This window comes from Eulemur rufifrons, chromosome 7 (genome assembly GCF_041146395.1).
Source record: "Eulemur rufifrons isolate Redbay chromosome 7, OSU_ERuf_1, whole genome shotgun sequence".
Lineage (NCBI taxonomy): Eukaryota > Metazoa > Chordata > Mammalia > Primates > Lemuridae > Eulemur > Eulemur rufifrons.
In genome coordinates, this window is record NC_090989.1 from 1,994,366 (window position 1) to 2,015,567 (window position 21,202).

Below are 21,202 nucleotides of genomic sequence, written 5' to 3' on the forward strand. Positions count from 1 at the left end.
TAAGAGTTTTCATTTACTAGAATCAAGAAGGAATGAACATTGGGAGAGACTCCAGATATGGTGGTGTCTGAGGCATATTTTTTAATCTCCCTAAATCCCAAATAAAAGCAGAATTACCAGATGGAAAAAGAAAAACACATTGGTTCCATTTAGGACAAAATTTAATGACAAGATATCACCCAAAGGCCCAAAATGCACGTAGGTGGGGACCAGTGGCCAGAAGCTGGTGTCTGTGCAGGAGGAAGCCAAGGAGCGCTGGGTGATGGCAGGGGACAGGGGAGCCCGGGACTGCCCCGGCAGCCTCCCCTCCCAGCAGCCAGGGGATGCCAGCGGCCGGCGGGGAAGGGTCCGACGGGCGGAGCCCCGGCCGTGGTAGACTCTGGACACTGACCCCCACGGCTTCCTTCCAGGAAAGAGTCCGAAGTCTCCAACCTGAGGAGAAAGAGCTGGGAGTGGAAACGCAGTTGGGCAGAACGGAAAGTTCCCTTCCGGCTGAGACTGAGGACGCGGGACTGGGCCTTCCTGCCCGCTGGAGCAATTCCCACATCCTGGAAAACGGTTCTGGGGACTGACGTGAGGCCGCACAGCACAGGTGCAGCTCAGAGGGAGAAGCACACCCAGAGTCTCACCACTGTGCCCCTCGCTGCCTGGAGAATCTTTCCAGGTCACAGTTGGATGGGGGAGCCCAAGTTTCAGAGACGGATTTGGAAGTTGGGGGAGGCCAAGGCAGCTGGTGTTCCCAGGACAGGGCACCACAGAGGCGCTGCACCGAGAGAGAACTCCCAACATGCCAGAGGTTTCCGCCAGGTATTCAGCTGAGTGATGATCAGCAAGTGTGTGTGAAGCTTAAACTTGGGGGACCAGTAAAATAAGGTGGAATAATTCCCAGAGATCAAGCAGAGCCAGAAACAGCACCTATTCCTGCCTGCCCGAAAGAAACCCTCATAATTCTTGGGACATCGGGGAGATTACTCAGCAGGCTCCTGGCACAGCGGCAGGGGCAACACTGGCCCTAGAGTAACCACTAGTTGGGTCCTGCCTAAGAAAACTTACACAAGCCTCAAAAGAATCATCTTTGCCAGTAACTTAACTACACCCTAGAACAAAGCTCAAGAATACTGATGGGAATACACAACATCCAGCACACAACAGGGCAAAATTCACAATGTCAGGCATCCATTCAAAAATCACTAGACATGCAAAGAGGTAGGAAAATGTATCACATATGAGGATAAAATCAATTTAAACCAAAAGAGAAATGTCACAGATCACAGAATTAGTAATCAAGTATGTTAAGGGACATTAACTATGTTCCATATGTTCAAGAAGTTAGAGAAAAGATTAAGCATATTAAGTAATATGAGGAAGATCTTTCTGTAAAGACACAAATAGAACATCTAGAGAGGGAAACTACACTGTCTGAGGTGAAAACTACACCGGGTGAGATTCATAGCAGAACAGACGCTGCAGAAGAAAAGTTGAGTGACCTTGAAGACATAGCATAAGAAACTGTCTAAAAGGAAACACAGAGAAGAAAAAGAAACAAAGCATCGGTGAGCTGTAGGAAACGTCAAGTAGCCTCATATATGTGTAATCAGAGTCCCCAAAGAAGAAGAGAGAGAGGGAGGAACAGAAAAGAGATTTAGATTGGATAAAAAGGCAAATCCTAACTACGCTTTCTGCAAGAAGTACACTTTAAAAATGATGACATAAACAGGTTAAAATTTTTAAATGGAAAAGTACGACTAAATTAAGCCCAAAGCAGGCATAAAGTATGAAATGACAAAGACGAAAGCAGAAATCAATTAAGTGGAAAATAGTAAAACAATGTGATGATCAATGAAACCAAAGCTGTTCTTTGAAAAGATAAACTTGATAAACCTAGCTAAACTGGGAAAAAGGCAAAGAAGACAAAAACGATCAGTATGAGAAATGGAAGAAAAGGCACAACCGCATACTCCACAGGCATTAAAAGTAATAAAGAGGGAATATAACAAACACCTCTGTGCCCATAAATTGGATAACTAAGATGAAACGGGCCTATTCCTTGAAGACACAAACTATCAAAAATCACTTGGCCGGGCGCGGTGGCTCACGCCTGTAATCCTAGCACTCTGGGAGGCCGAGGTGGGCGGATCGTTTGAGCTCAGGAGTTCGAGACCAGCCTGAGCAAGAGCGAGACCCCACCTCTACTAAAAATAGAAAGAAATTATATGGACAGCTAAAAATATATATAGAAAAAATTAGCCGGGCATGGTGGCGCATGCCTGTAGTCCCAGCTACTCGGGAGGCTGAGACAGGAGGATCGCTTGAGCTCAGGAGTCTGAGGTTGCTGTGAGCTAGGCTGACGCCACGGCACTCACTCTAGCCCAGGCAACAGAGTGAGACTCTGTCTCAAAAAAAAAAAAAAAAAAAATCACTTAAGAAAAAGACATAACCATCCTATGTCAATTTTAAATAAACTTTACTTTTTGGAGAAGTTTTAGGTTCACAGCAAAATTGAGCGAGAGTACAGAGAGTTCACACACACCTGCCCCACACACGCACAGCCTCCCCCGTGATCAGCACCCCCGGGGGCACACCTGTCACGGTCCACGAACCGGCACTGACACGTCATCACCACGCAGAACCCGCGGTTTACATTCTGCCTCGCTCTCGGTGCTCTCCATTCTGTAAGTTTCGACAAATGGAAAATGACACGTCCCCAGCTCCGCAGTACCCTGCGGAACAGTGTCACTGCCCTGGATCTCCGGTGTTCTGCCTGTGCACCCTCCCTCCCCCAACCCCCAACGGCCACCGATCCCTTTGCTGTCTCCAAAGTTTTGCCTTTTCCAGAATGTCGTATAGTCAGAATCAAATAGTAGGTAGCCTTTTCAGATTCGGTTCTTTCACTTAGTAATAATATGCATTTAAGGTTTTTCTATATCTTTTCTTGGATTGATAGCTTATTTCATTTTAGCTGTGAATAATATCCCATCGTCTCAACGTACTACAATTTATTTATCCATTCTCCTATTGAAGGACATCTTGGTTGCTTTCATCTTTGGACAATAAGGAATAAAACTGCCATAAACATCCTTGTACAGTTTTTTTGTAGACATAACTTTTTGAGTCATTTGGGTAAATACCAAGGAGCACGATTGCTGGATCATAAAGAGTAGTTTTCATTTTGTAAGAAACCACCAAACTGTCTTCCAAAGAGGCTGCACCACTTTGCATCCCCACCAGCCATGCACAAGGAGCTCCCATCGCTCCACCTCCTCACCAGCACTTGGCGTTGTCCGTGTTGGGGATCTTGGCCATTCTTGTAAGTGCGTAGGGGTATCTCACCATTATTTTAATTTGCCATTCTCTAAAGACAGGCGATGCTGAGCATCCTTTCATGTGCTTATTTGCCATCTATATATCTTCTTTGGTGAAGCGTCTGTTGAGGTCTTTTGCCCATTTTTAAATCAGGTTCATTTTCTTGTTGAGTTTTAAGAGTTCTTTTTATATTTTGGATCACTGTCTTAATCAGATATGTCTTTTGCAAATATTTTCTCCCAGTCTGTGGTTTATCTTCTCATTATTTTTGTTTCCTATATCAATTTTAAATCATTCCAATAAAGAAAACATCATGCCCAGATTGTCCACTGGTAAATTCTATCAAAATGTCTAAAGAAGAAAAAAAATGACAATTCTACACAATCTCTTCCATAAAAGAACACTTCAGTATGTGTTTAAAGAGTTCAGTGTTACTTTGATATCCAAAAACAGATGAAAGACATAACATAAAAAGAAAACTACAGGCCAATATCCCTGACAAATATAGATACAAAAATCCTCAACAAAATATTAGCAAGTCAAATATATTAACACATGAAAAGGCTAATACATTACAACCAGGTTGGGTTCATCCCAGAAATGCAAGGCTAGCTCAACAGTCAAAAATCAATGAATGTAATTCACCATATTAACAGATGAAAGAAGAAAAACAATATGGTAGTCTCAGTTGATATGGGGGGAAATTTACAAAATTCAACATCAGTTCACGATTTTTTTCAAAAGCTCTCAATGAACTAGGAATAGACAAATGCTCACTTTTTAACCCAGTAAGGGGCATTTATGAAAATGTACAGCCAACACCACACTCAGTGGTAAATGGCTGCATGGTTCTCCCCTAAGACCAGGAGGTGACACAGACGTCCTCCCTCACTCTCCTTCCCACATCACACTAAAAGTCCCCCCAGAGCACCAAGGTAAGAAAAATAAATAAAAGGCATATGTATTGGAAAGGAAGAAATAACACTGACAGTCTACACAGAAAACCCTCAAGAATCTACAAAAAGACTCCTAGAACTATAAGAGAGTCTAGCAAGGTTGAAGGATGCAAGCTTACAGTAATAAAAGTAACAAAATTTAGTTACATTTACTTATCTTAGCAATAAACACTTGGAACTCAAAAACACTGTTTAAAAGTATGATTTACAATAGAATAGAAAGTGAAAATGTGGCATAATGTAACAGAATAGGTACCTAGTAAGAACAATGAAAACACTGATGAACAAAACAAGCAAGACAGAAATACGTGGAGACGTGCACCATGTATACCACGTTCATGGGTGGGTGCTCAACAGTGTTATGACGTCAGTGACGCCAAACTGACCTGTGGATTCAGGGCAGTCCCAATCAAAATCTTGGCAGGATTTTTTTTTGATACCAACAAGTTGACTCTAAAATTAATTTGGTAGGCAAATGAACTAAAATAGCCAAAAACAATTTGAAAAAGAATAATGAAGTTGAGTACTCACTTTACCAGATTTCAAGATGTACTGTAGTATGAAGCCACAGTAATCAAGACAGTGATGGACGCCCCGATCAGTGGAAGAGAACAGAGAAGTAGAGCCATACAATAAAGTCAACTGATTTTTGACAAAAGTGCAAAGGCAACTTAATGAGATAGGACAGTACTGAAACAATTGGATGTCTGTATGTGAAAAGAGGTGACTCTTGACCAACGTCTCACACTTCTGCAGTGCCCAACCCCCAGGCCACAGCCCAGTGCTGGTCCATGGCCTGTTAGGAACCAGGCCACACAGCACCTCCTGAGCTCTGAGCAAACCACCCTTCCACCATGTGTGGAATAACTGTCTCCCATGAAACTGGTCCCTGGGGCCAAAAAGGTTGGGGACCGCTGTCATACTTAATGTAAAAATTAAATCAAAATTGATCATAGACCTAAGTGTCAAATGTAAAAATGTTTAACTATTAGGAAAAAACAGGGGAAAATCTGACCTTGTGTTAGGCAAAAAGTTCTTAGATTCAACACCAAAAGCATAATCTGTAAAAGAAAGTATTTGATAAATCAGACTTTATCAGTATTAAACACTTATGTTCTTGAAAAGACGCTGTTAAGAGAATGAAAAGACAACGCATAGACTAGTGGAAGATATCTGCAAATTACACAACTGACCAAAGTACTTGTATCCAAAAATATATAAAGAACTCTCAAAATTCAGTATCAAGGAAGCCTAATTAAAACAGCGGCTTAAAGATTTGAAAAAACATTTTACCCAAAAAGATGCATGGATGGCACATAAAAAGTTGCTCAATGTCATTACTCATTAGGGAAAAGCAAACGAAAGCCACAGTGAGATACCGTACACACCTCCTGGAATGGCTAAAACTAAAAGGCCGCTCATGCCAAGTGTCGGCAAGGATGCGGAGGAACTGGAACTCTCGTAGGCCGTTGGCGGAAACGTAACCCACAGTAACCCCCCTGGAGAGCGGCCTGGCAAACGAGCACGTTAGATATGCCCAACACATCTTCAATCACCATGGCAACACAAATTAAACGAATGATAAGATACCACTGCACACTATTAGGATGGCTGGCATTTTTTTTAAAACTCACAATATCTGGGCTGGCAAGGACGCATAGCAACCAGGACTCTCACTTTGCTGGTGGAAGTGCAAAACTTTGCCAACACTTTGGCCCTTTCTTATAATGTCAAATATACACTGACCACATGGCCCAGCAAGTCCACTCCTAGATGTTTACTTTGGAGAAATGAAAACTCATTATTGTGCAAAAAGCTGTACACAAGCAATGTTTATATTAATGCAAGCTTTGCTCATAGTCATCAAAAGCAGGATATAATCAAAGTATCCTTCAACCGTTGAACAGGCAAACTGTGGTAAATCCATACAGCGGAATGAAAAGAAATCGGCTGATGAAGTACACAGCCTGGCTGCGGCCCGAGTGCTTGTGCTGCGCGAAAGGCCACGTGCTGCCGGATTCTATTCCGTACTCTCCGTACCCAACGTACAAGTGATAGGACCTTCTAGAAGGACTTGAATGAGGGAGGGTGGCCACAGTGAGCCAGCAATGTGGAGCTTTCGAGGGTGCTGGAGTCCTCTGCATGGGACTGTGGGGGTGGGGATGGGACTGTTGCGTGTGTCAGAGCTCCCAGCACCGCACACCGCAAAGTGGGTTAGGGGAGGAGGCGGGGGCGGGAGGGAGGCCGATTGCTGGTATTAACAGTGCCCTGGCTGTGCGCGGTCAGGGCGAGCAGGTGGGCTTCCCCTCCCTGAAGAAGTTAAGAACCTTAACTGATGTTCGCCGGCGGTTTTGCTCATTTTTGTATCCTACTTCCCTGTGACTCTGCCTTCTGCTTGGCGGACGGTGAGCTCTGCGGACGCGCTCCCCGTCACCTCATCCGAAATGCTCTCACCCCTCGCACCAGACAGAGGTGCGACGCAGTCTGGCCTCTAAGTCATTTTTCCTCGGACTTTGAAGGTTTGGTTCAATTGTGTTCGGGCATCCGGATTTCCTAAGTTGAGCTGGGATGCCGTTCTCTCTGGAAGCTTTTAGAGTTTTCCTTTGTGTGGTGTGAGAAGTTTCTCCAGCCCGTCTAGACCTGTACCATTCGGCATTCAGTTTGGCTCCTGTTTGGTCAAAATTTCAGGTCTGGACACCCATGTTTGCCTTCAGCGCTGGGACATTTCGTCCTGTTTCTCCCATTTGCTGCTCTCTTTCTGGAAATCCTACTTGATGAACGTTGAATCTTCTGGAAGAATCATGTCTTTCCTGAGTTTTCGTTCACATTTTCCATCTCGCCATTCTGCGCTGTGTGGCACTTCTCTGCCTCTCTTCCGAGGGTCTGTGCCCTGCTCTGCGCTTCCTGTTGGTGGGCGCGTCCCCGGCTGCTCCACGCTGAGCGCACGCACCGCGGGGCCCTCAGCTCCACGTCGCTGTCACCTACGCACTCAGGGATCAGGCCCCCGCGGCAGCAGGACGACAGCGTCTGGACAGAGGCCACCGGCAGGGGCTCCGGCATCACGTGTGTCTCCTGCACTGTCTGCCTAGAGGACCAGACGCAGATCAGGGCGCCAGCCCGCCCTCAGCCACAGCCACACATTCCACAGGCGGAGCAAACCCTTCTGTGTAAATAAACTAGGATTAACAAGGGCTTCCAGGACCCAGCTCAAAACACCAACAAGGAAAGGGAAGTCTCGCTGAGCCTCCAGCCACAACAACATGCACCCTGGCCAGATATAAAAGCCCGACTGCCTGGAGGACCTCACTCCTCACTCTCCCACACGCACCTCCCAGATCACCTGCCCAGCTCAGCCCCAGCATGGCCGCGTCCGCCGTGTCCGTCTGCTCCAGCGACCTGAGCTACGGCAGCCGGGTCTGCCTGCCCGGTTCCTGCGACTCCTGCCCCGACTCCTGGCAGGGGGACGACTGCCCAGAGAGCTGCTGCGAGCCCCCCTGCTACGCCCCCAGCTGCTGCGCCCCGGCCCCCTGCCTGACCCTGGTGTGCAGCCCAGTGAGCTGCGTGTCCAGCCCCTGCCGACCAGTCTGCACCAGCACCTGCACGCCCTCCCCCTGCCAGCAGTCTAGCTGCCAGCCGGCTTGCTGCACCCCCTCCCCCTGCCAGCAGTCCTGCTGTGTGCCCATGTGCTGCAAGCCCGTGTGCTGTGTGCCCGTGTGCTCTGAGGCCTCCTCTTCATGCTGCCAGCAGTCTAGCTGCCAGCCGGCTTGCTGCACCTCCTCCCCGTGCCAGCAGTCCTGCTGCGTGCCCGTGTGCTGCACCCCCTCCCCCTGCCAGCAGTCCTGCTGTGAGCCCGTGTGCTGCAAGCCCGTATGCTGTGTGCCCGTGTGCTCTGAGGCCTCCTCTTCATGCTGCCAGCAGTCTAGCTGCCAGCCGGCTTGCTGCACCCCCTCCCCCTGCCAGCAGTCCTGCTGTGTGCCTGTGTGCTGCAAGCCTGTGTGCTGTGAGCCCGTGTGCTGCAAGCCTGTGTGCTGTGTGCCCGTGTGCTCTGAGGCCTCCTCTTCATGCTGCCAGCAGTCTAGCTGCCAGCCGACTTGCTGCACCCCCTCCCCCTGCCAGCAGTCCTGCTGTGTGCCTGTGTGCTGCAAGCCTGTGTGCTGTGAGCCCGTGTGCTGTGAGCCCGTGTGCTCTGAGGCCTCCTCTTCATGCTGCCAGCAGTCTAGCTGCCAACCAGCTTGCTGCACCCCCTCCCCCTGCCAGCCGTCCTGCTGCAGACCATCCTCCTGCGTGTCCCTCCTCTGCCGTCCCGTGTGCAGACCTGCCTGCTGTGCCCCCGCCTCCTCCTGCCAGCCCAGCTGCTGCCGCCCGGCCTCCTGCGTGTCCCTCCTCTGCCGCCCTGCCTGCCCCCGCCCGGCCTCCTCTGTGTCCCTCCTCTGCCGCCCTGCCTGCCCCCGCCCGGCCTCCTCTGTGTCCCTCCTCTGCCGCCCAGCCTGCCCCCGCCCGGCCTGCTGTGGCCTCTCCTTGCGCCAGGGGTCCAGCTGCTGAGGGGCACGTCCCTGGGCCAGTGGGCTCAGTCCACCCTGTGCCTCTCACAGCCCCTTCTGTCTGGTCCTGGCCCAGGTTAGGCAGCTGCCCCCACCTGGGGCGGGGCCCCCACGTCCCCACATCCCCACGTCCCCACGTCCCCACGTCCCCCCTGTGCTGCCCTGACCTCCCCTCCTGCGGCCCGCAGGCTGCCCCACCTGCCCTCTGGCCCCGTCCTCCCTCCCAGTGTCTCTGCTGAGGGTCACGTGGTCTCAACTTGACCCTGTCAGCACCTCTCGGCTGCCAATAAACTCGCTGTGACCCTGATTCTCTTCTCCCGTGATGCTTGTGGGGGTGGGGGCAGGGACGTGAGCAGACAGTGGCCGCCTCCTGCCAGGGACGTTTCTAGGAACCAGTGACTCAACCCAGAAACCACAGGGCAGTGTCCTCTCTCCTGTGGGGTCAGAGGGGACTCCCTGCCTCACCCAGGGAGGCGCAGCCCTGGATGTGGACGTGGGGGCGGGTGCAGACGCCTTCTCCGCGAGCCTGCCAGCTGCCAGCTCAGCTCCTTCCCTGCTGAGTCCCTGCCCTCCAGGGCTGGGTTCCCCCCAGTCTCTGGCCGACAGGGGAAGGAATGTGTCTTCACTTTGTATTGGCATCCAGGTGTCACACCCACTTTCTGAAAGTGCCCAGGTGGGAGTGTCCCTGCTGTGGAAGGTAAATTCAGGTAGCTGCCTCCCACCATGGAAACCAAAGGGCTGGGTCGTTACCTCTGCTCCCAGAACAGCCAGGGGCATGTGACCCAAATTGGGACAAGTGGATTTTGCTGAACTTGACATTAAAATAAATGTGCAAACCATAGGAGGCTTTGACTTCTTTAGAAAAATGGTTGTAAAGAATTTGGCCTGCAGTTTTATGTGGGCAAAGACTTCCATACACACACACACACACACACATACACACACCCCGTTTGTCACTGAGCAGCAGGGGTACGTCCTGAGGAATGCAACATCAGGCAAACGTCACCGGTGCACCAACACACACCTCGACGGCACAGCCTGCTACACACCCGGGCTGTGTGGTGCGGCCTGTCGCTCCTCGGTTACACACCCGTGCAGCATGTGACTGTGCTGAACGCCAGGGCCCACTGTGACACGTGCACGTATTTGTGTCTCTACACACAGCAAAGGCACAGGAGACGTGGTATTAGGGCCCCATGGCCCACCATCAAGCAGGCAGTGCGGCACTGACCCCAAGCATTGTGGCACGTGACTGTCTGTGCTATGTGACTATTTCATATTCGCTGAACCTTTCAGGCTTGGTGCCTTTCAATTCTTTAACCTTGCCTGGGTTAGGCTAGGAAACAGTGGACTCTAAATTGCAAATAAGTATAATCAAGTGTACATTTTTTCCACATAACTTGAGTTGGAAAGGTAGGCACAGGATTTTCAGGTCTCAGTGGACAATGTGTTTGTATTTATTTTTGGTTTTTAAAATTATGGCAAAATGGACATTGCATAGAATTTACCATCTGCACCATGTGCAGGTGCGCGGCCCGGGGCACCAAGCACGTCTACCGTGCTGTGCGGTCAGTGCTGTGCGCCTCCACTTCACCCCCTTCTCAAACCGGGCCCTCTCCGCACAGACGCTGAGTCCCCGCCCCGCCCAGCTGTCGCCGTCACACTGTCTCTGTCACACGCCGTTGCCATGCCGCTGACCCTCCAGGGCCCTCGCGCAAGGGGATCGAGAAGGACGTGGCCTGCTGTGTCTGCCTCCTCCCCGCGGCGCAGCAGGGAGACCCGCCCCCTCCCTGCGTGACGCCCGCTGGGCCGGGGTGGGGACCCGCAACACCGCTGCGTCCCTTCCAGAGCACACCTAGGGCGGAGTTCCCATCGCTTGTTAACTGTGTGTTTCATTTTTTGAGGACCTGCCGCACTGGTTTGCAGGGCGGCCACACGATTGACATTCCCACCCGGCTTCTCCGCACCCTGGCCAACACCTGACCTTCTGTTCCCTGCTGGCTCGCCCGCTGCTGGCGGTGTCACCGGACCTGGGCTTCCCGCCGCCCCGCCCCGCCCCGCCCCGCCCCTGCTCTCCAGCCCCGCCCACAGACGGCCCCGCCCACATCTGGCCCCTCCCCTCACCTGCCCAGCCCTCCTCTGTTAACCCTGCCCCTTCACATCAGCCCTTCCCTTCTGTTAACCCCGCCCCTCACATCAGCCCCACCCCATAACTAGCCCTCCTTAACCCCCTGTTAGCCCCGCCCCTCAACTCACCACCCCTCTATTGGTCCCGCCCCTCTGTTAGCCCCGCCCCTGTTAGCCCCACCCCTTCAAGGCAGCCCTGCCCGTCACCTGCCCCACCCTCACCACCCCCTCTGTTGGCCCCGACCCCGCGGGCAGCCGCGCCCCTCTCTGTTAGCCCCGCCCCCTCATCAGCCCCGCCCACCTATCGGCCCCGCCCTGTCGCCCCTGAGCCTTGCTGTCTGCCCCGCAGAAGAACGAGTACCTGCTGACGCTGGTGGCAGAGGAGAGCGACGCGCTGCTGCTCGGCCTGCGCTACTCGCCCACGCAGCTGCACCTGCTGTTCCTCCGCGAGGACGCGGCGGGCGCCTGGCAGACGCGCGTGTCGTTCCGTAGCGCGACCCCCACGGATGGCCGGTGGCACACACTGGTCCTCGCCGTGTCCGGAGCGTCCTTCTCGCTCAGCGTGGATTGCGGCGTCCCGCTGCACCTGTACGTACCTGGGCCGGGAGGGAGGGCTGGGTGCTGCAACCAGGCTGCCCGCCTCGCGTGGCCGCGGCTCAGGGGGTGGGCTGTGACTGCGCAGGTCACCGCGCGGGTCTGGCTCGGGCTGGCCACGGCAGGGTCAGACGCCTCCGCTGTCCTCCAAGGGTCACCGTGGGCTGGGGCGAGGCTCAGGGGCCTGGTGCAGGCGGGGCAAGTCAGGTGGTGTGGGCTGGACTGGACGGGGGGCAGAACCCAGAGAGAACAGTGCCACCTGGGGTCCGGGCTGCAAGGCCATCCGGGCCAGTGGCTAAGAGATCCTCCTGCCCTTGTGGGTCACACACATGCCACGCACGTGCCATGCTTGAGACTGTGATTTTCCTGCACACCTAAGACTACCTGCCACACTCTGAGCATCAGCGGCTTAGAGCCCCGCAAGGGTGACGATGCCAAGCAGGCTGCTGACTGCTAGAAGCAGCGGGAGACCAGGACCTGGCCGGTGCCACACTGCTTGGTGCCCTCCGCTTCACCGGAGCCACCACGGGACCCAGAATCGTAAAGAATTGGGGGTGTGGGGACCGAGCTGACACGAGACGAGAAGAAAAATGGGTAAACATTCACAAAAACCCAAAGAAGTGTACAAATTAATCCTTATTCTCTCGGTGGACACAACCAGGGGCCTGGCTCACTCCTGTCCTTGCCGCGCCTGATGTCTGCAGCCCGACGGCAGGTCTGCTGGACCGCAGAATCCGGGCCACCACCCTGCCAGCTGGCGGTCACCACGCCGTACCACCTCCTATTGCCCAGTGGGGCTGGAGATTCATTCTTTGCAATCACAAATGATTCAGTTCATATTAAATCTATTATTATCCCAAATCCTACTTCTCAAAGTCAGAATCCTTCTCTGTTGTTATGACACCTATTTCATGATAGAAAGAACCTTAACCTTGATACCGTTAAACACCCCCATCACAGCCCCTGCCAGCACAGCCCAGAGAACTCAGGGCGCTTACGCGGGCCGAGGCCGTGGGCCCTGCTGCACTGGCTGCCCTTGGGCCGCGGGGGCCTCGCAGGGGGACGCTGTGCTGCCCACAAGGAACCTGAGCCTGCAAGAGCCCCCACCAGAACCAGGAAGGTGGGTCGGCCGGACGCCAACATCGCTGGCTTCTGGGTTGACCCGAGCACCGAGGACAGACGACCGGCAGCACCTGTGGCCCACACAAACCTTGGCCTGGCCCGTCAGGAGAAAGGGAACATTTAGGACCCAGAGCATGACGATTAGGAGTGTCCCCAAATGGTTTCAAGAGTGACTTCCTGGAGAAGACAGAGGGGAGTGAGGCTTTCCGGGAGGATTGAACTGTGGCACTTGGTTCTCCAGGAGGAGCGGGACAGGGGCAGGGCTGTGGACCCACAGGCTGAGGCCTGGCTGGTGGCAGCTCTGTGCTCCCCGCCCTGCAGGGACAGCCGTGCCTACGTCCCCAGGCTCACTCTGCCCTTGGCTGGCCAGTCAGACTCAGCCCTGGCACCACCGAGGCTCCCTGGAGAAAGGGAGGGTCAGCCGCCACAGCTCTGTGGCGTGGAGGGGGTGCAGGAGGCCAGGCCGAGGGAGGCAGCAGCCGGGGGCCGGGGCTGATTGTCGCCAAGGAAGGATTTAGGCACGTGGGTTTCAGGGGCCCTGCAGGCTGCCACAGAGGGTGTGGGCCAGGGCTCAGGGGGCCAGAAGCCTGGAGCCTACCAGAGGCCGAGCTGTGTGCAAAGGACAGGCCTTCTGGGACAGCGGGGCAGGAGCTGACCTCCATGGCCAGCTGCAGCCAGGTGGAAAGCTCTAGAAGGAGCAGGTGCTTTACAAGAGGACAGTGGCATTGTGGCCAAGAGACGAGCCCTGAGGGCACCCTTGCTTTTCTGCCCAGGGGGTCCAGCCACCCCAACCCCTCCCTCGGGGGCCCACCCTGCCCCACCTCCAGACTCCTCCTCTTGGGACACCAGTGACCTCCTGCCCCGAAGCCATCTGTCCACATCCCCAGGCCGGGTGACGGGCCCGAGCTCCATGGGGGGCCTGGAGGACCTGAGCCCTGGGACGCAGGAGAACCACCAGCATCTCACCACACGCGTTTGCAGAGGACCCTTGTCCCGGGGTGAAGTGCTCCCCCACTGCCGGCCCCCGAGTTCCTGTGGGTGCCACCTCACTTGGGTCTCTGCAGAAATAATCAAGTCAAGATAAGGTCACGCTGGAGCAAGGTGTGCTCTGTTCCAGTACGACTAGCGTCCCCGTAAGGAGACACAGGGAGCAGGCCGAGCACACAGAGGCAGAGACTGTAGTGACGCAGCTACAAGGAACACCTGAAGCCACCAGAAGCTGCAGAACCCTCCTGTAGAGCCGTCAGCGGACGTGTGGCCCTGCCACTCCTTGCTCTGAGTCCTGGCCTCCGACAGTGTGAGAGGATAAATTTTTGCTATTCAAATGTCCCCTGTGTGGTGCTTTGTCACAGCAGCCCCAGGACTCCACGCACGTCCCACGAGGGGCTCACCCCCTTGCCTTTCATAGGTAAACAGGGTACGGCCTTCTCTCCTGTAGCCCTAAAACTGTCCCCCCATGTTTCAGAACGGCTGACGTGCCCTTCCCGGCCACCCTGTCAGTGGGAGGAGCTCGGTTCTTTGTTGGCAGCCGGAGGAGAAGCAAAGGCCTGTTCACGGTGAGTCAGCGCTGGCAGGGCACGGCTGTCCCCTAGCCCGTCATCTTGATGCTCTAGTGTAACAGAGTCTCACGGGCGCTAACTGGGAATGATGGGCACGAGGGCTATGGGGTCTCTGCCACTGGGCCTTTGCACTTGCTGTTTCCTGTTCCTGGCAGCCTCTTCCCTGACACCCTCGGGCCCTGCCCAAGTGTCCTCTACTTTGAGGCCTGCCCCACCACTCCAAGACGCTGCTGCACCAGCCCTGGGGCCCCTTCCCCTGTATTGACTTCTCAGTAGCACTGACCACCCTCAGACCAGCCCCGTGTCTGCCCACGCCTGTCTCCCCACTCGAGTGTGGGGGGACCTCATTCCATGAGGGTGCTGCTGTGTCCATAGTGGCTGGAACCATGCCTGACACACAGTAGGTGCCCTGTGAGTATTTACTGATGGCATGCTTGGACAGATGGTGGCAGATAGATGGATGGATGGTTGATGGACAGATGGATGAATGGATGGACGGACATATAGATGGATGGTTGATGGACAGATGGATGGATGGATGGACAGGTGGGCAGATGGATGGATGGTTGATGGACAGATGGATGGATGGATGGACAGATGGATGAATGGATGGACGGACATATAGATGGATGGTTGATGGACAGATGGATGCACAGATGGGCAGGTAGATGGACTGACGGACAGATGGATGGATGGATGGACAGGTGGGCAGATGGATGGATGGTTGATGGACAGATGGATGCACAGATGGGCAGGTAGATGGACTGACGGACAGATGGATGGATGGATGGACAGGTGGGCAGATGGATGGATGGTTGATGGACAGATGGATGGATTGTTGGATAGATAGCTGATGGACAGACGGATAGATGGTTGATGGACAGATGGGCGGGTGGATGGAGGGAGAGGTGGGTGGATGAGCAGTGTAGCCAGTCACTTTAAGTCAGCCCACAGGAAACTCCCTTCTGTGGTTGAATTACCGCAGAAAGTGTAGGGTTCTCCACCATCGTGCCCAGGGCCCCCCGTACCCAGCATGTAGACACTGCTCTCCTGGCTCGGCAGAGGTTCGACTCATCCTCCCCTCCCTCCCACGCCCTCCTGCAGCCGGTCTGAGGAGCTGTCCCTCTCTCTGCAGGGCCTGGTGAGGCAGCTGGTCCTGCTGCCAGGCTCAGACGCCACCCCAAGGCTGTGTCCCAGCAGGAACGCCCAGCTGGCTGTGCTGTCCATCCCACGGGTTCTGCAGCTCCTCCCGGGGAAGCCGGAAGATAACGAGGTGCTGCCGTACCCCTATGGTTAGTAGGCGAGGCCACTGCCCCACACGGAGGGCAGACGAGGGCGCCTCGGCCTCTTGCTGGGCGACAAACAAGGCTCCCTCTCCTCCTGTCCCCTGCACTGTGTAGTCGCTCCTCTCGAGGCTGCACAACGACAGAGGACACTCGGGGCCCAACCCGGGAGGCAGGCAGCGCCATCGGACAGGCCAGCCCCGTCCACCCTTCCCTCGGAGCACTCCCACGGCCACCATCCAGCCCCGTGCTGGGCCCCGGCAGCTTTGGGACACCTCCCTTCCCCCGAGCCTTCTCTGATGTCCACCACTGCCCGGTGTTGCCTCCCAGGGCAGCTGGCGGCTGCCCCCACCGCAGTCATGCACATGTCAGCCGCCCAGGCGGCCGGCCCTGGACGCACACTTCTGTTTTGCACGACCCGCCAGCCAGAGGTTTGCTTCCTCTCAGTGTGGAGTCCAGGCTGTTTGTTTAAACCACACCCCTGCCGCGGGGCATCTGTCCCCACTCTCCGCACCCCCACTGCTCTGCGGCCGCCCTGAAGGAAGGTGAGGTGGGGGGACAGCAGAGCCCCCTGAGCCTCGCCATGTGTGGGAACAATGAGGGGAGCCCCCACCTCAAGCACACCGGCCCTCACTACGTCACGCGCAGTCAGTGTGAGAGGGCGGTCCCCTGTGCCCAGACGTCTGCAGGGTCCCTTGGGGCTGGCATGCAGGGGCACAGGCGGGGCTGTGCCATCTTCCCCCGGGCACCGACCCCAGACACTCACTTTCCCCGTCTCCCCTCAGAAACTGACCTGAAAGTGACGCTGGGGACCCGGCCGCCATGTACCAAGGTGGAAGATGCCCAGTTCTGGTTTGACGCCAGCAGGAAGGGGCTGTATCTGTGTGTCGGCAACGAGTGGGTCTCCGTGTTAGCAGGTGAGGCGGGGCCTGGGGTCTTGGGACACTGGTGCTCCATGATGCCGAACACGGGCAGCGCTGTCACGTCACGCCTAGGGGAGGGGGTTATGAAAGGTCAAACGGCCACAGCCACCTCTAGATGACCACATGCTTGGTCGTCCAGGTGGGGGCACTTCTGAGAGTGAGAGGGACCGTGGGTCGTGACACCTGGGAGCAAGCGGCAGGCAGGACGGAGGCAGCAGGACACTGTCCTCCCTGGACCCGAGTGTCTTCCGCCATGGCCTGTCCTGAGAGCCGGTGTTACTCAGGACAGGAAGTGACCCCTAAGCAGCCATGAGCTTGTGCGATTTGGAAAGGCAAAGCCTCCTGGTCAGGACACGCGGCAGGGTGGAAATCTCTCAGGACCTCGTCCCACCCACAGGGAGGGGTCGTGGGCGCGGCAGGTGAGCGGGGCCTCCCGTGACCTTCCTGCGCCCCACCTCCCCGCCCGAGAGCAGGGACGGGACACGAGAATCTGGGAGTGTCATGTTTTCCAGCACGTCCTTTCCACGGTCCATTCCCACGTGCGGGAAGGTGGGCACAGGTTGCGGGGGACGCTCCAGCCTGGCGTCCGCAGGGGACAGGATGGGATGGGTCCAGTTGAGCACCCGCAAGCCATTGGCTCTGCTCTGTTTCGCTTTGTCAGGGCGCGCTTGTCGCAGAGCAGTGGGCCTTGGGGACGCTGTCGCGAGGATGGGATGTCTGACTTCCACGCTGTTAGTGTCATGGGGGCTGTGCAGAGCATGAAGCCCCCGCAGACACGGGCGGCTCCCCCGACAGACTGTTCTGGGAGGGCAAAAGGAGGCTCCCGGCAAACTACCGTCATGAAAACCCACGCCCGAGGCTGAGGCTCCGGGGGTCGCAGCCCAGGGCCCCGGGGGTCTCGCTCCCGGCCATCGATGGTCGGGCTTCTGCTCCTGGCCGTGGGAATGAGTCGCACTGTGTCTGTCACAGCCAGAGAGAGACTGGACTACGTGCAGCAGCACCAGGACCTGTTCACCAGCTCGGAGACCCTGGGCATCGAGGTGTTCCGCATCCCCGGGGTGGGGCTCTTCGCCGCCACGGCCAATCGGAAGGCCACGTCCGCCATCTACAAGTGGACAGACGGCAAGTTTGCCTCGTTCCAGAGCCTCCGCACGCACCAGGCACAGTCCTGGCGACACTTCACCATCGGGAGAAAGGCAAGTCTGCGTTCCGGGACTTCCCCATCCTTTCTCCCTTGGGGAAACCCGGAGTCCAACGGTCGGGCTCCTCCTGTAGGTCGAATGTTTCTCGTGGCTCCAAGCCCGTGTTCGGGCTGTAAAAGGCTCTCAGAGTCTCATGCGTCAGCTGCAACTCTACGCCCAGAGTGCAACGCTGAGAAAGTCTGCAGGCCCCACCCAGTAGAAGACCGGGTCATTTCCAAGCTGTGGACCAGTTCTGTGCAGACCCATCCCTAGCGAATTTAAAACCTGCGGGCCACTGTTACTTGAGCCAATCAACAATGCAGAATCATTTCAGAATGAAAACAGATCTACATGCTAGATCCTACCTTTGTTCATTTCACAAAATCTCAGGACACACCATGTCCAGACGGCCGGCCAGGGCGGGGCCGAGCAGGAAGCCCCTTCCAGTCGGGCGGGGCCGAGCACGGGGCGGCGGGGCTGGGTCTGAGAGGTGTCGGCGTTGCCCTGGGAAGGAGATTTTCTCTGCAGCCTGGACTCCGGACAGCAGAGGCCTAGAGACGCCTCGCGAACATCTCCCAAATATTCCCTCCTCCAAGGTGTGCAGAGCACGGCTAGGCTCTCACTGGACGCTAGACAGGACCCCCGGGCTCCTGCCGCTCACAGCCCACCACAGCCCCTGCTGCGTCCACATCCACTGTGGGGAATAAACAACTTCTTTTTGTTGGGGGGGATTGTTGACATCTTAAAGTTTTTATTTTTTATTTTTTTGAAGATACGGTCTTGCTCTGTTGCCCTGGCTAGAGTGCAGTGGCATCATCCTAGCTCACTGCAACCTCAAACTCCTGGGCTTGAGGGATCCTCCTGCCTCAGCCTCCCGAGTAGCTGGGAGTACAGGTCCGCGCCACCACGCCTGGCTGATATTTTTATTATGCTTTTGTTGAGATGAGGTCTTGCTATGTTGTCCAGGCTGGTCTTGAACTCCTAGGCTCAAGTAATCCTCCTACTTTGGCCTCCCAAAGTGTTGAGATTATAGGCATGAGCCACCGTGCCTGGCCAGTTTTTATTTTTTCATTATAAGAAATGCTAACTTTATAGCAAAGAAAAATTGGAAAATTCAGAAAAACAAGCAGGAAAATATTTGTCTCATGGCCTAAGCAAATACATGGCTCCATGTGGCACGCTTGCCTGTGCACATTGTGCAGGAACTAGACACCGCGCTGTCCTGCTGTAATCACACAACTGCCACAGTGAGCCCTGGCACGTCACATGGGCGCACGGTTACGTAGTTCCCACGTCTGGCACCTTGGCCTGCCTTGGCACGACGAGGAGAGCAGGTCATCAGGGATTTTTTCCTAATCATCACACTGTGAGAACATTTTTGTGCATAAAGCTTTTCCTGAGTTTGGGAGTTTTTTATTTTGTATCGTTTTGTGCCTTTAGATAGTGACAGAAGTGGAAATAATGGGCCAATGTATACGGATGTTTTTAAAGGACTTCACGGCCAGATCTGGTCACCATCAGCCGCCACCGGCGGTCAGTGCCAGAGGGTGGGCTTGGCCGGGTCCCTGCGCCACCGAGTCGGAGCGTGGACTTGCAGGGACACACGGACGTTCATAATCACACGCCGGCCCCCGGCCCCGACCCCAGAGCGAGTTGCCCTGGTCACTCTCTTTCAGATCTTCCTGGCTGTGGCTAACTTTGAGCCAAATGAGAAGGGTCAGGAGTTCTCTGTCATTTACAAGTGGAGCCACCGAAAGCTGAAGTTCGCGCCCTACCAGAAGATCGCCACCCACAGTGCCCGGGACTGGGAGGCCTTCGAGGTGCACGGGGAGCACTTCCTGGCGGTGGCCAACCACCGGGAAGGTAGGGCAGGTGCGGCCTTCGACCCGGAAGGAACCATTCCAGGGTGGAGTAGCCTTCGTGCAGGGTGAATTTCCGTCTCTTTAAAAATAACGAGTCACACCCAGCCCGCTCCCTGGGGCTCAGTGGGCAGCTGTGTGCAAGGGGCAGCGCACTGGCGCGGGACCCCCCATCAGCTGTCTGGGGAGGGAGGGCGGCGGGTCGTCCTGTGCAGGGCCTGCCTGCAGGGAGCCGCCACGGAAACTGGGCCCCAGTCCTGGCAGACTCTGCCCGCCGGCGTCCCCCCTGCCTGTGTGGGAGTCTGGCTCACACCGCGAGGTCGGGCATCTGAGTAGCCGGCGGGGCAGTCACAGCAGTGCTGGCATGGATGGGCGCCGGTGAGCAGAGGACGTGGGTCTGGAGAAGTTGTCAGTGGCCTTGTTTCCCTGAGAACAGGCTCAGCCGTTCTGAACACAAGCTCAGCACGCCAGCGGGGGGTGGGGTGTGGGCCCAGGAGGGCTGAAAGCCTGGTTCTTGGGTCAGACCACTGCCTGAGTGGCCACCAGCCAGCCCTTCCTGTTCTGGAGCCCGGGGGGCTAGACTGGGTCTGAGGTGGCAGCCCCCCCGCAAGGACACCTCTGACTTAGGCGTCCCCAGGCTCCATGGCTCAGCCCTGGCCTGCGTGTACACCCCCCTGTCAGGCCCCCCGCGGATCACCATGGGAACAGCATGTGGGAGGGTCTGACCTGGGGAGAGGGTGAGAGAGAAGGGGACCCGGGAGGGTGGCAGTGTGGCTGGGGACACAGTGGGGTCCCACCTCCACCACACCAGCAGGCCACAGTGGGGGCGCGGAGCCGTCTGGAAGGCGCTGGGAGTCTGAGAGTTCACTCGGGAGGGCGCTATGAAGGCCCAGGGTTGGGGGTCCCATGGGGGGCGGGGATGGGAGGTGAGAAGGTGCTCAGGGTGGGCAGGGCATGTCCCTAGCGGTGTGCACGTCACTGGTCTGTGGGGAGACTCAGGGCAGGGCTGTGGGGTGGGCTCTGGTTCCTTGGGGTCATGGTGGGGCCGAGGAAGTCCGTATCCCCTCCCCAACGCAGCCCTGGGTTCCAGGTGACAACCACAACATCGACAGCGTCATCTACAAGTGGAACCCGGCAACCCGCCTCTTTGAGACCAACCAGACCATCCCCACGTCCGGTGCCTACGACTGGGAGTTCTTCACCGTGGGGCCCTACTCGTTCCTGGCGGTGGCCAACACCTTCAACGGCACGTCCACCCGGGTGCACTCGCGCCTGTACGTCTGGCTGCTGGGCTCCTTCCAGCTCTTCCAGTCATTCCCGGTAAGGAGGCACACAGCCCCCGTTCTCTGTCCCCACTGTCTCCCGTCTGCAGCGAGTGCCAGCTGGGACAGGTGGTGCAGGCAGGCGGCGTAGCCAGCAGCTGGCGTGGCTCTGGATTCTCCATCCAGAGACCAAGTTCCGGTCCCATCTGGATGGCGTAGGTGTGGATCTTCCAGGCTGGAGGAGCCCAGCTGCCTCCCACAGCCACCGGTATTCTCCGGGGACAGCCCAGGTGCCCAGGAACAAGGGCAGGGTGCGCTGGCACTGCCCCTGCCCTGCCATAGACTTTTCCATACCCAGCAGCTCTGGGCCTCATGGTGCCCCCAACGAGCTCCGCGGTCTGATCCCAGCTTGGGTGGCTCTGACCTGGGCAGTGTGGGGGCCGGGGCAGCACTTGCTCCCCTCTGGCCTAGAGGGACCCTCAGGACCCAGTC

General features: G+C 56.0%; 2 protein-coding genes across 2 annotated transcripts in view; both read left to right on the forward strand.

Moving 5' to 3' along the window:
- The window catches only part of TSPEAR (thrombospondin type laminin G domain and EAR repeats), a 132,462-nt gene that overhangs the window by 89,625 nt on the left and 21,635 nt on the right, over positions 1 to 21,202 (forward strand). Inside the window, exons 3-9 of the mRNA XM_069474902.1 lie at positions 11,277 to 11,515; positions 14,109 to 14,199; positions 15,338 to 15,494; positions 16,271 to 16,402; positions 17,378 to 17,604; positions 19,266 to 19,452; positions 20,539 to 20,768. Of these exons, the coding sequence (XP_069331003.1) occupies positions 11,277 to 11,515; positions 14,109 to 14,199; positions 15,338 to 15,494; positions 16,271 to 16,402; positions 17,378 to 17,604; positions 19,266 to 19,452; positions 20,539 to 20,768 (1,263 nt within the window). The remainder of the gene's footprint in view (positions 1 to 11,276; positions 11,516 to 14,108; positions 14,200 to 15,337; positions 15,495 to 16,270; positions 16,403 to 17,377; positions 17,605 to 19,265; positions 19,453 to 20,538; positions 20,769 to 21,202) is intronic.
- On the forward strand, positions 7,356 to 8,801 carry LOC138386053 (keratin-associated protein 10-1-like). The gene has a single exon (XM_069472235.1). It carries the CDS (start codon positions 7,620 to 7,622, stop codon positions 8,799 to 8,801), a length of 1,182 nt encoding a protein of 393 aa, XP_069328336.1. The 5' UTR covers positions 7,356 to 7,619.

Coding starts and splice junctions, on each gene's coding strand:
- LOC138386053 (XM_069472235.1), top strand. CDS start 7,620: ATGGCCGCGTCCGCCGTGTCCGTCTGCTCCAGCGACCTGAGCTACGGC.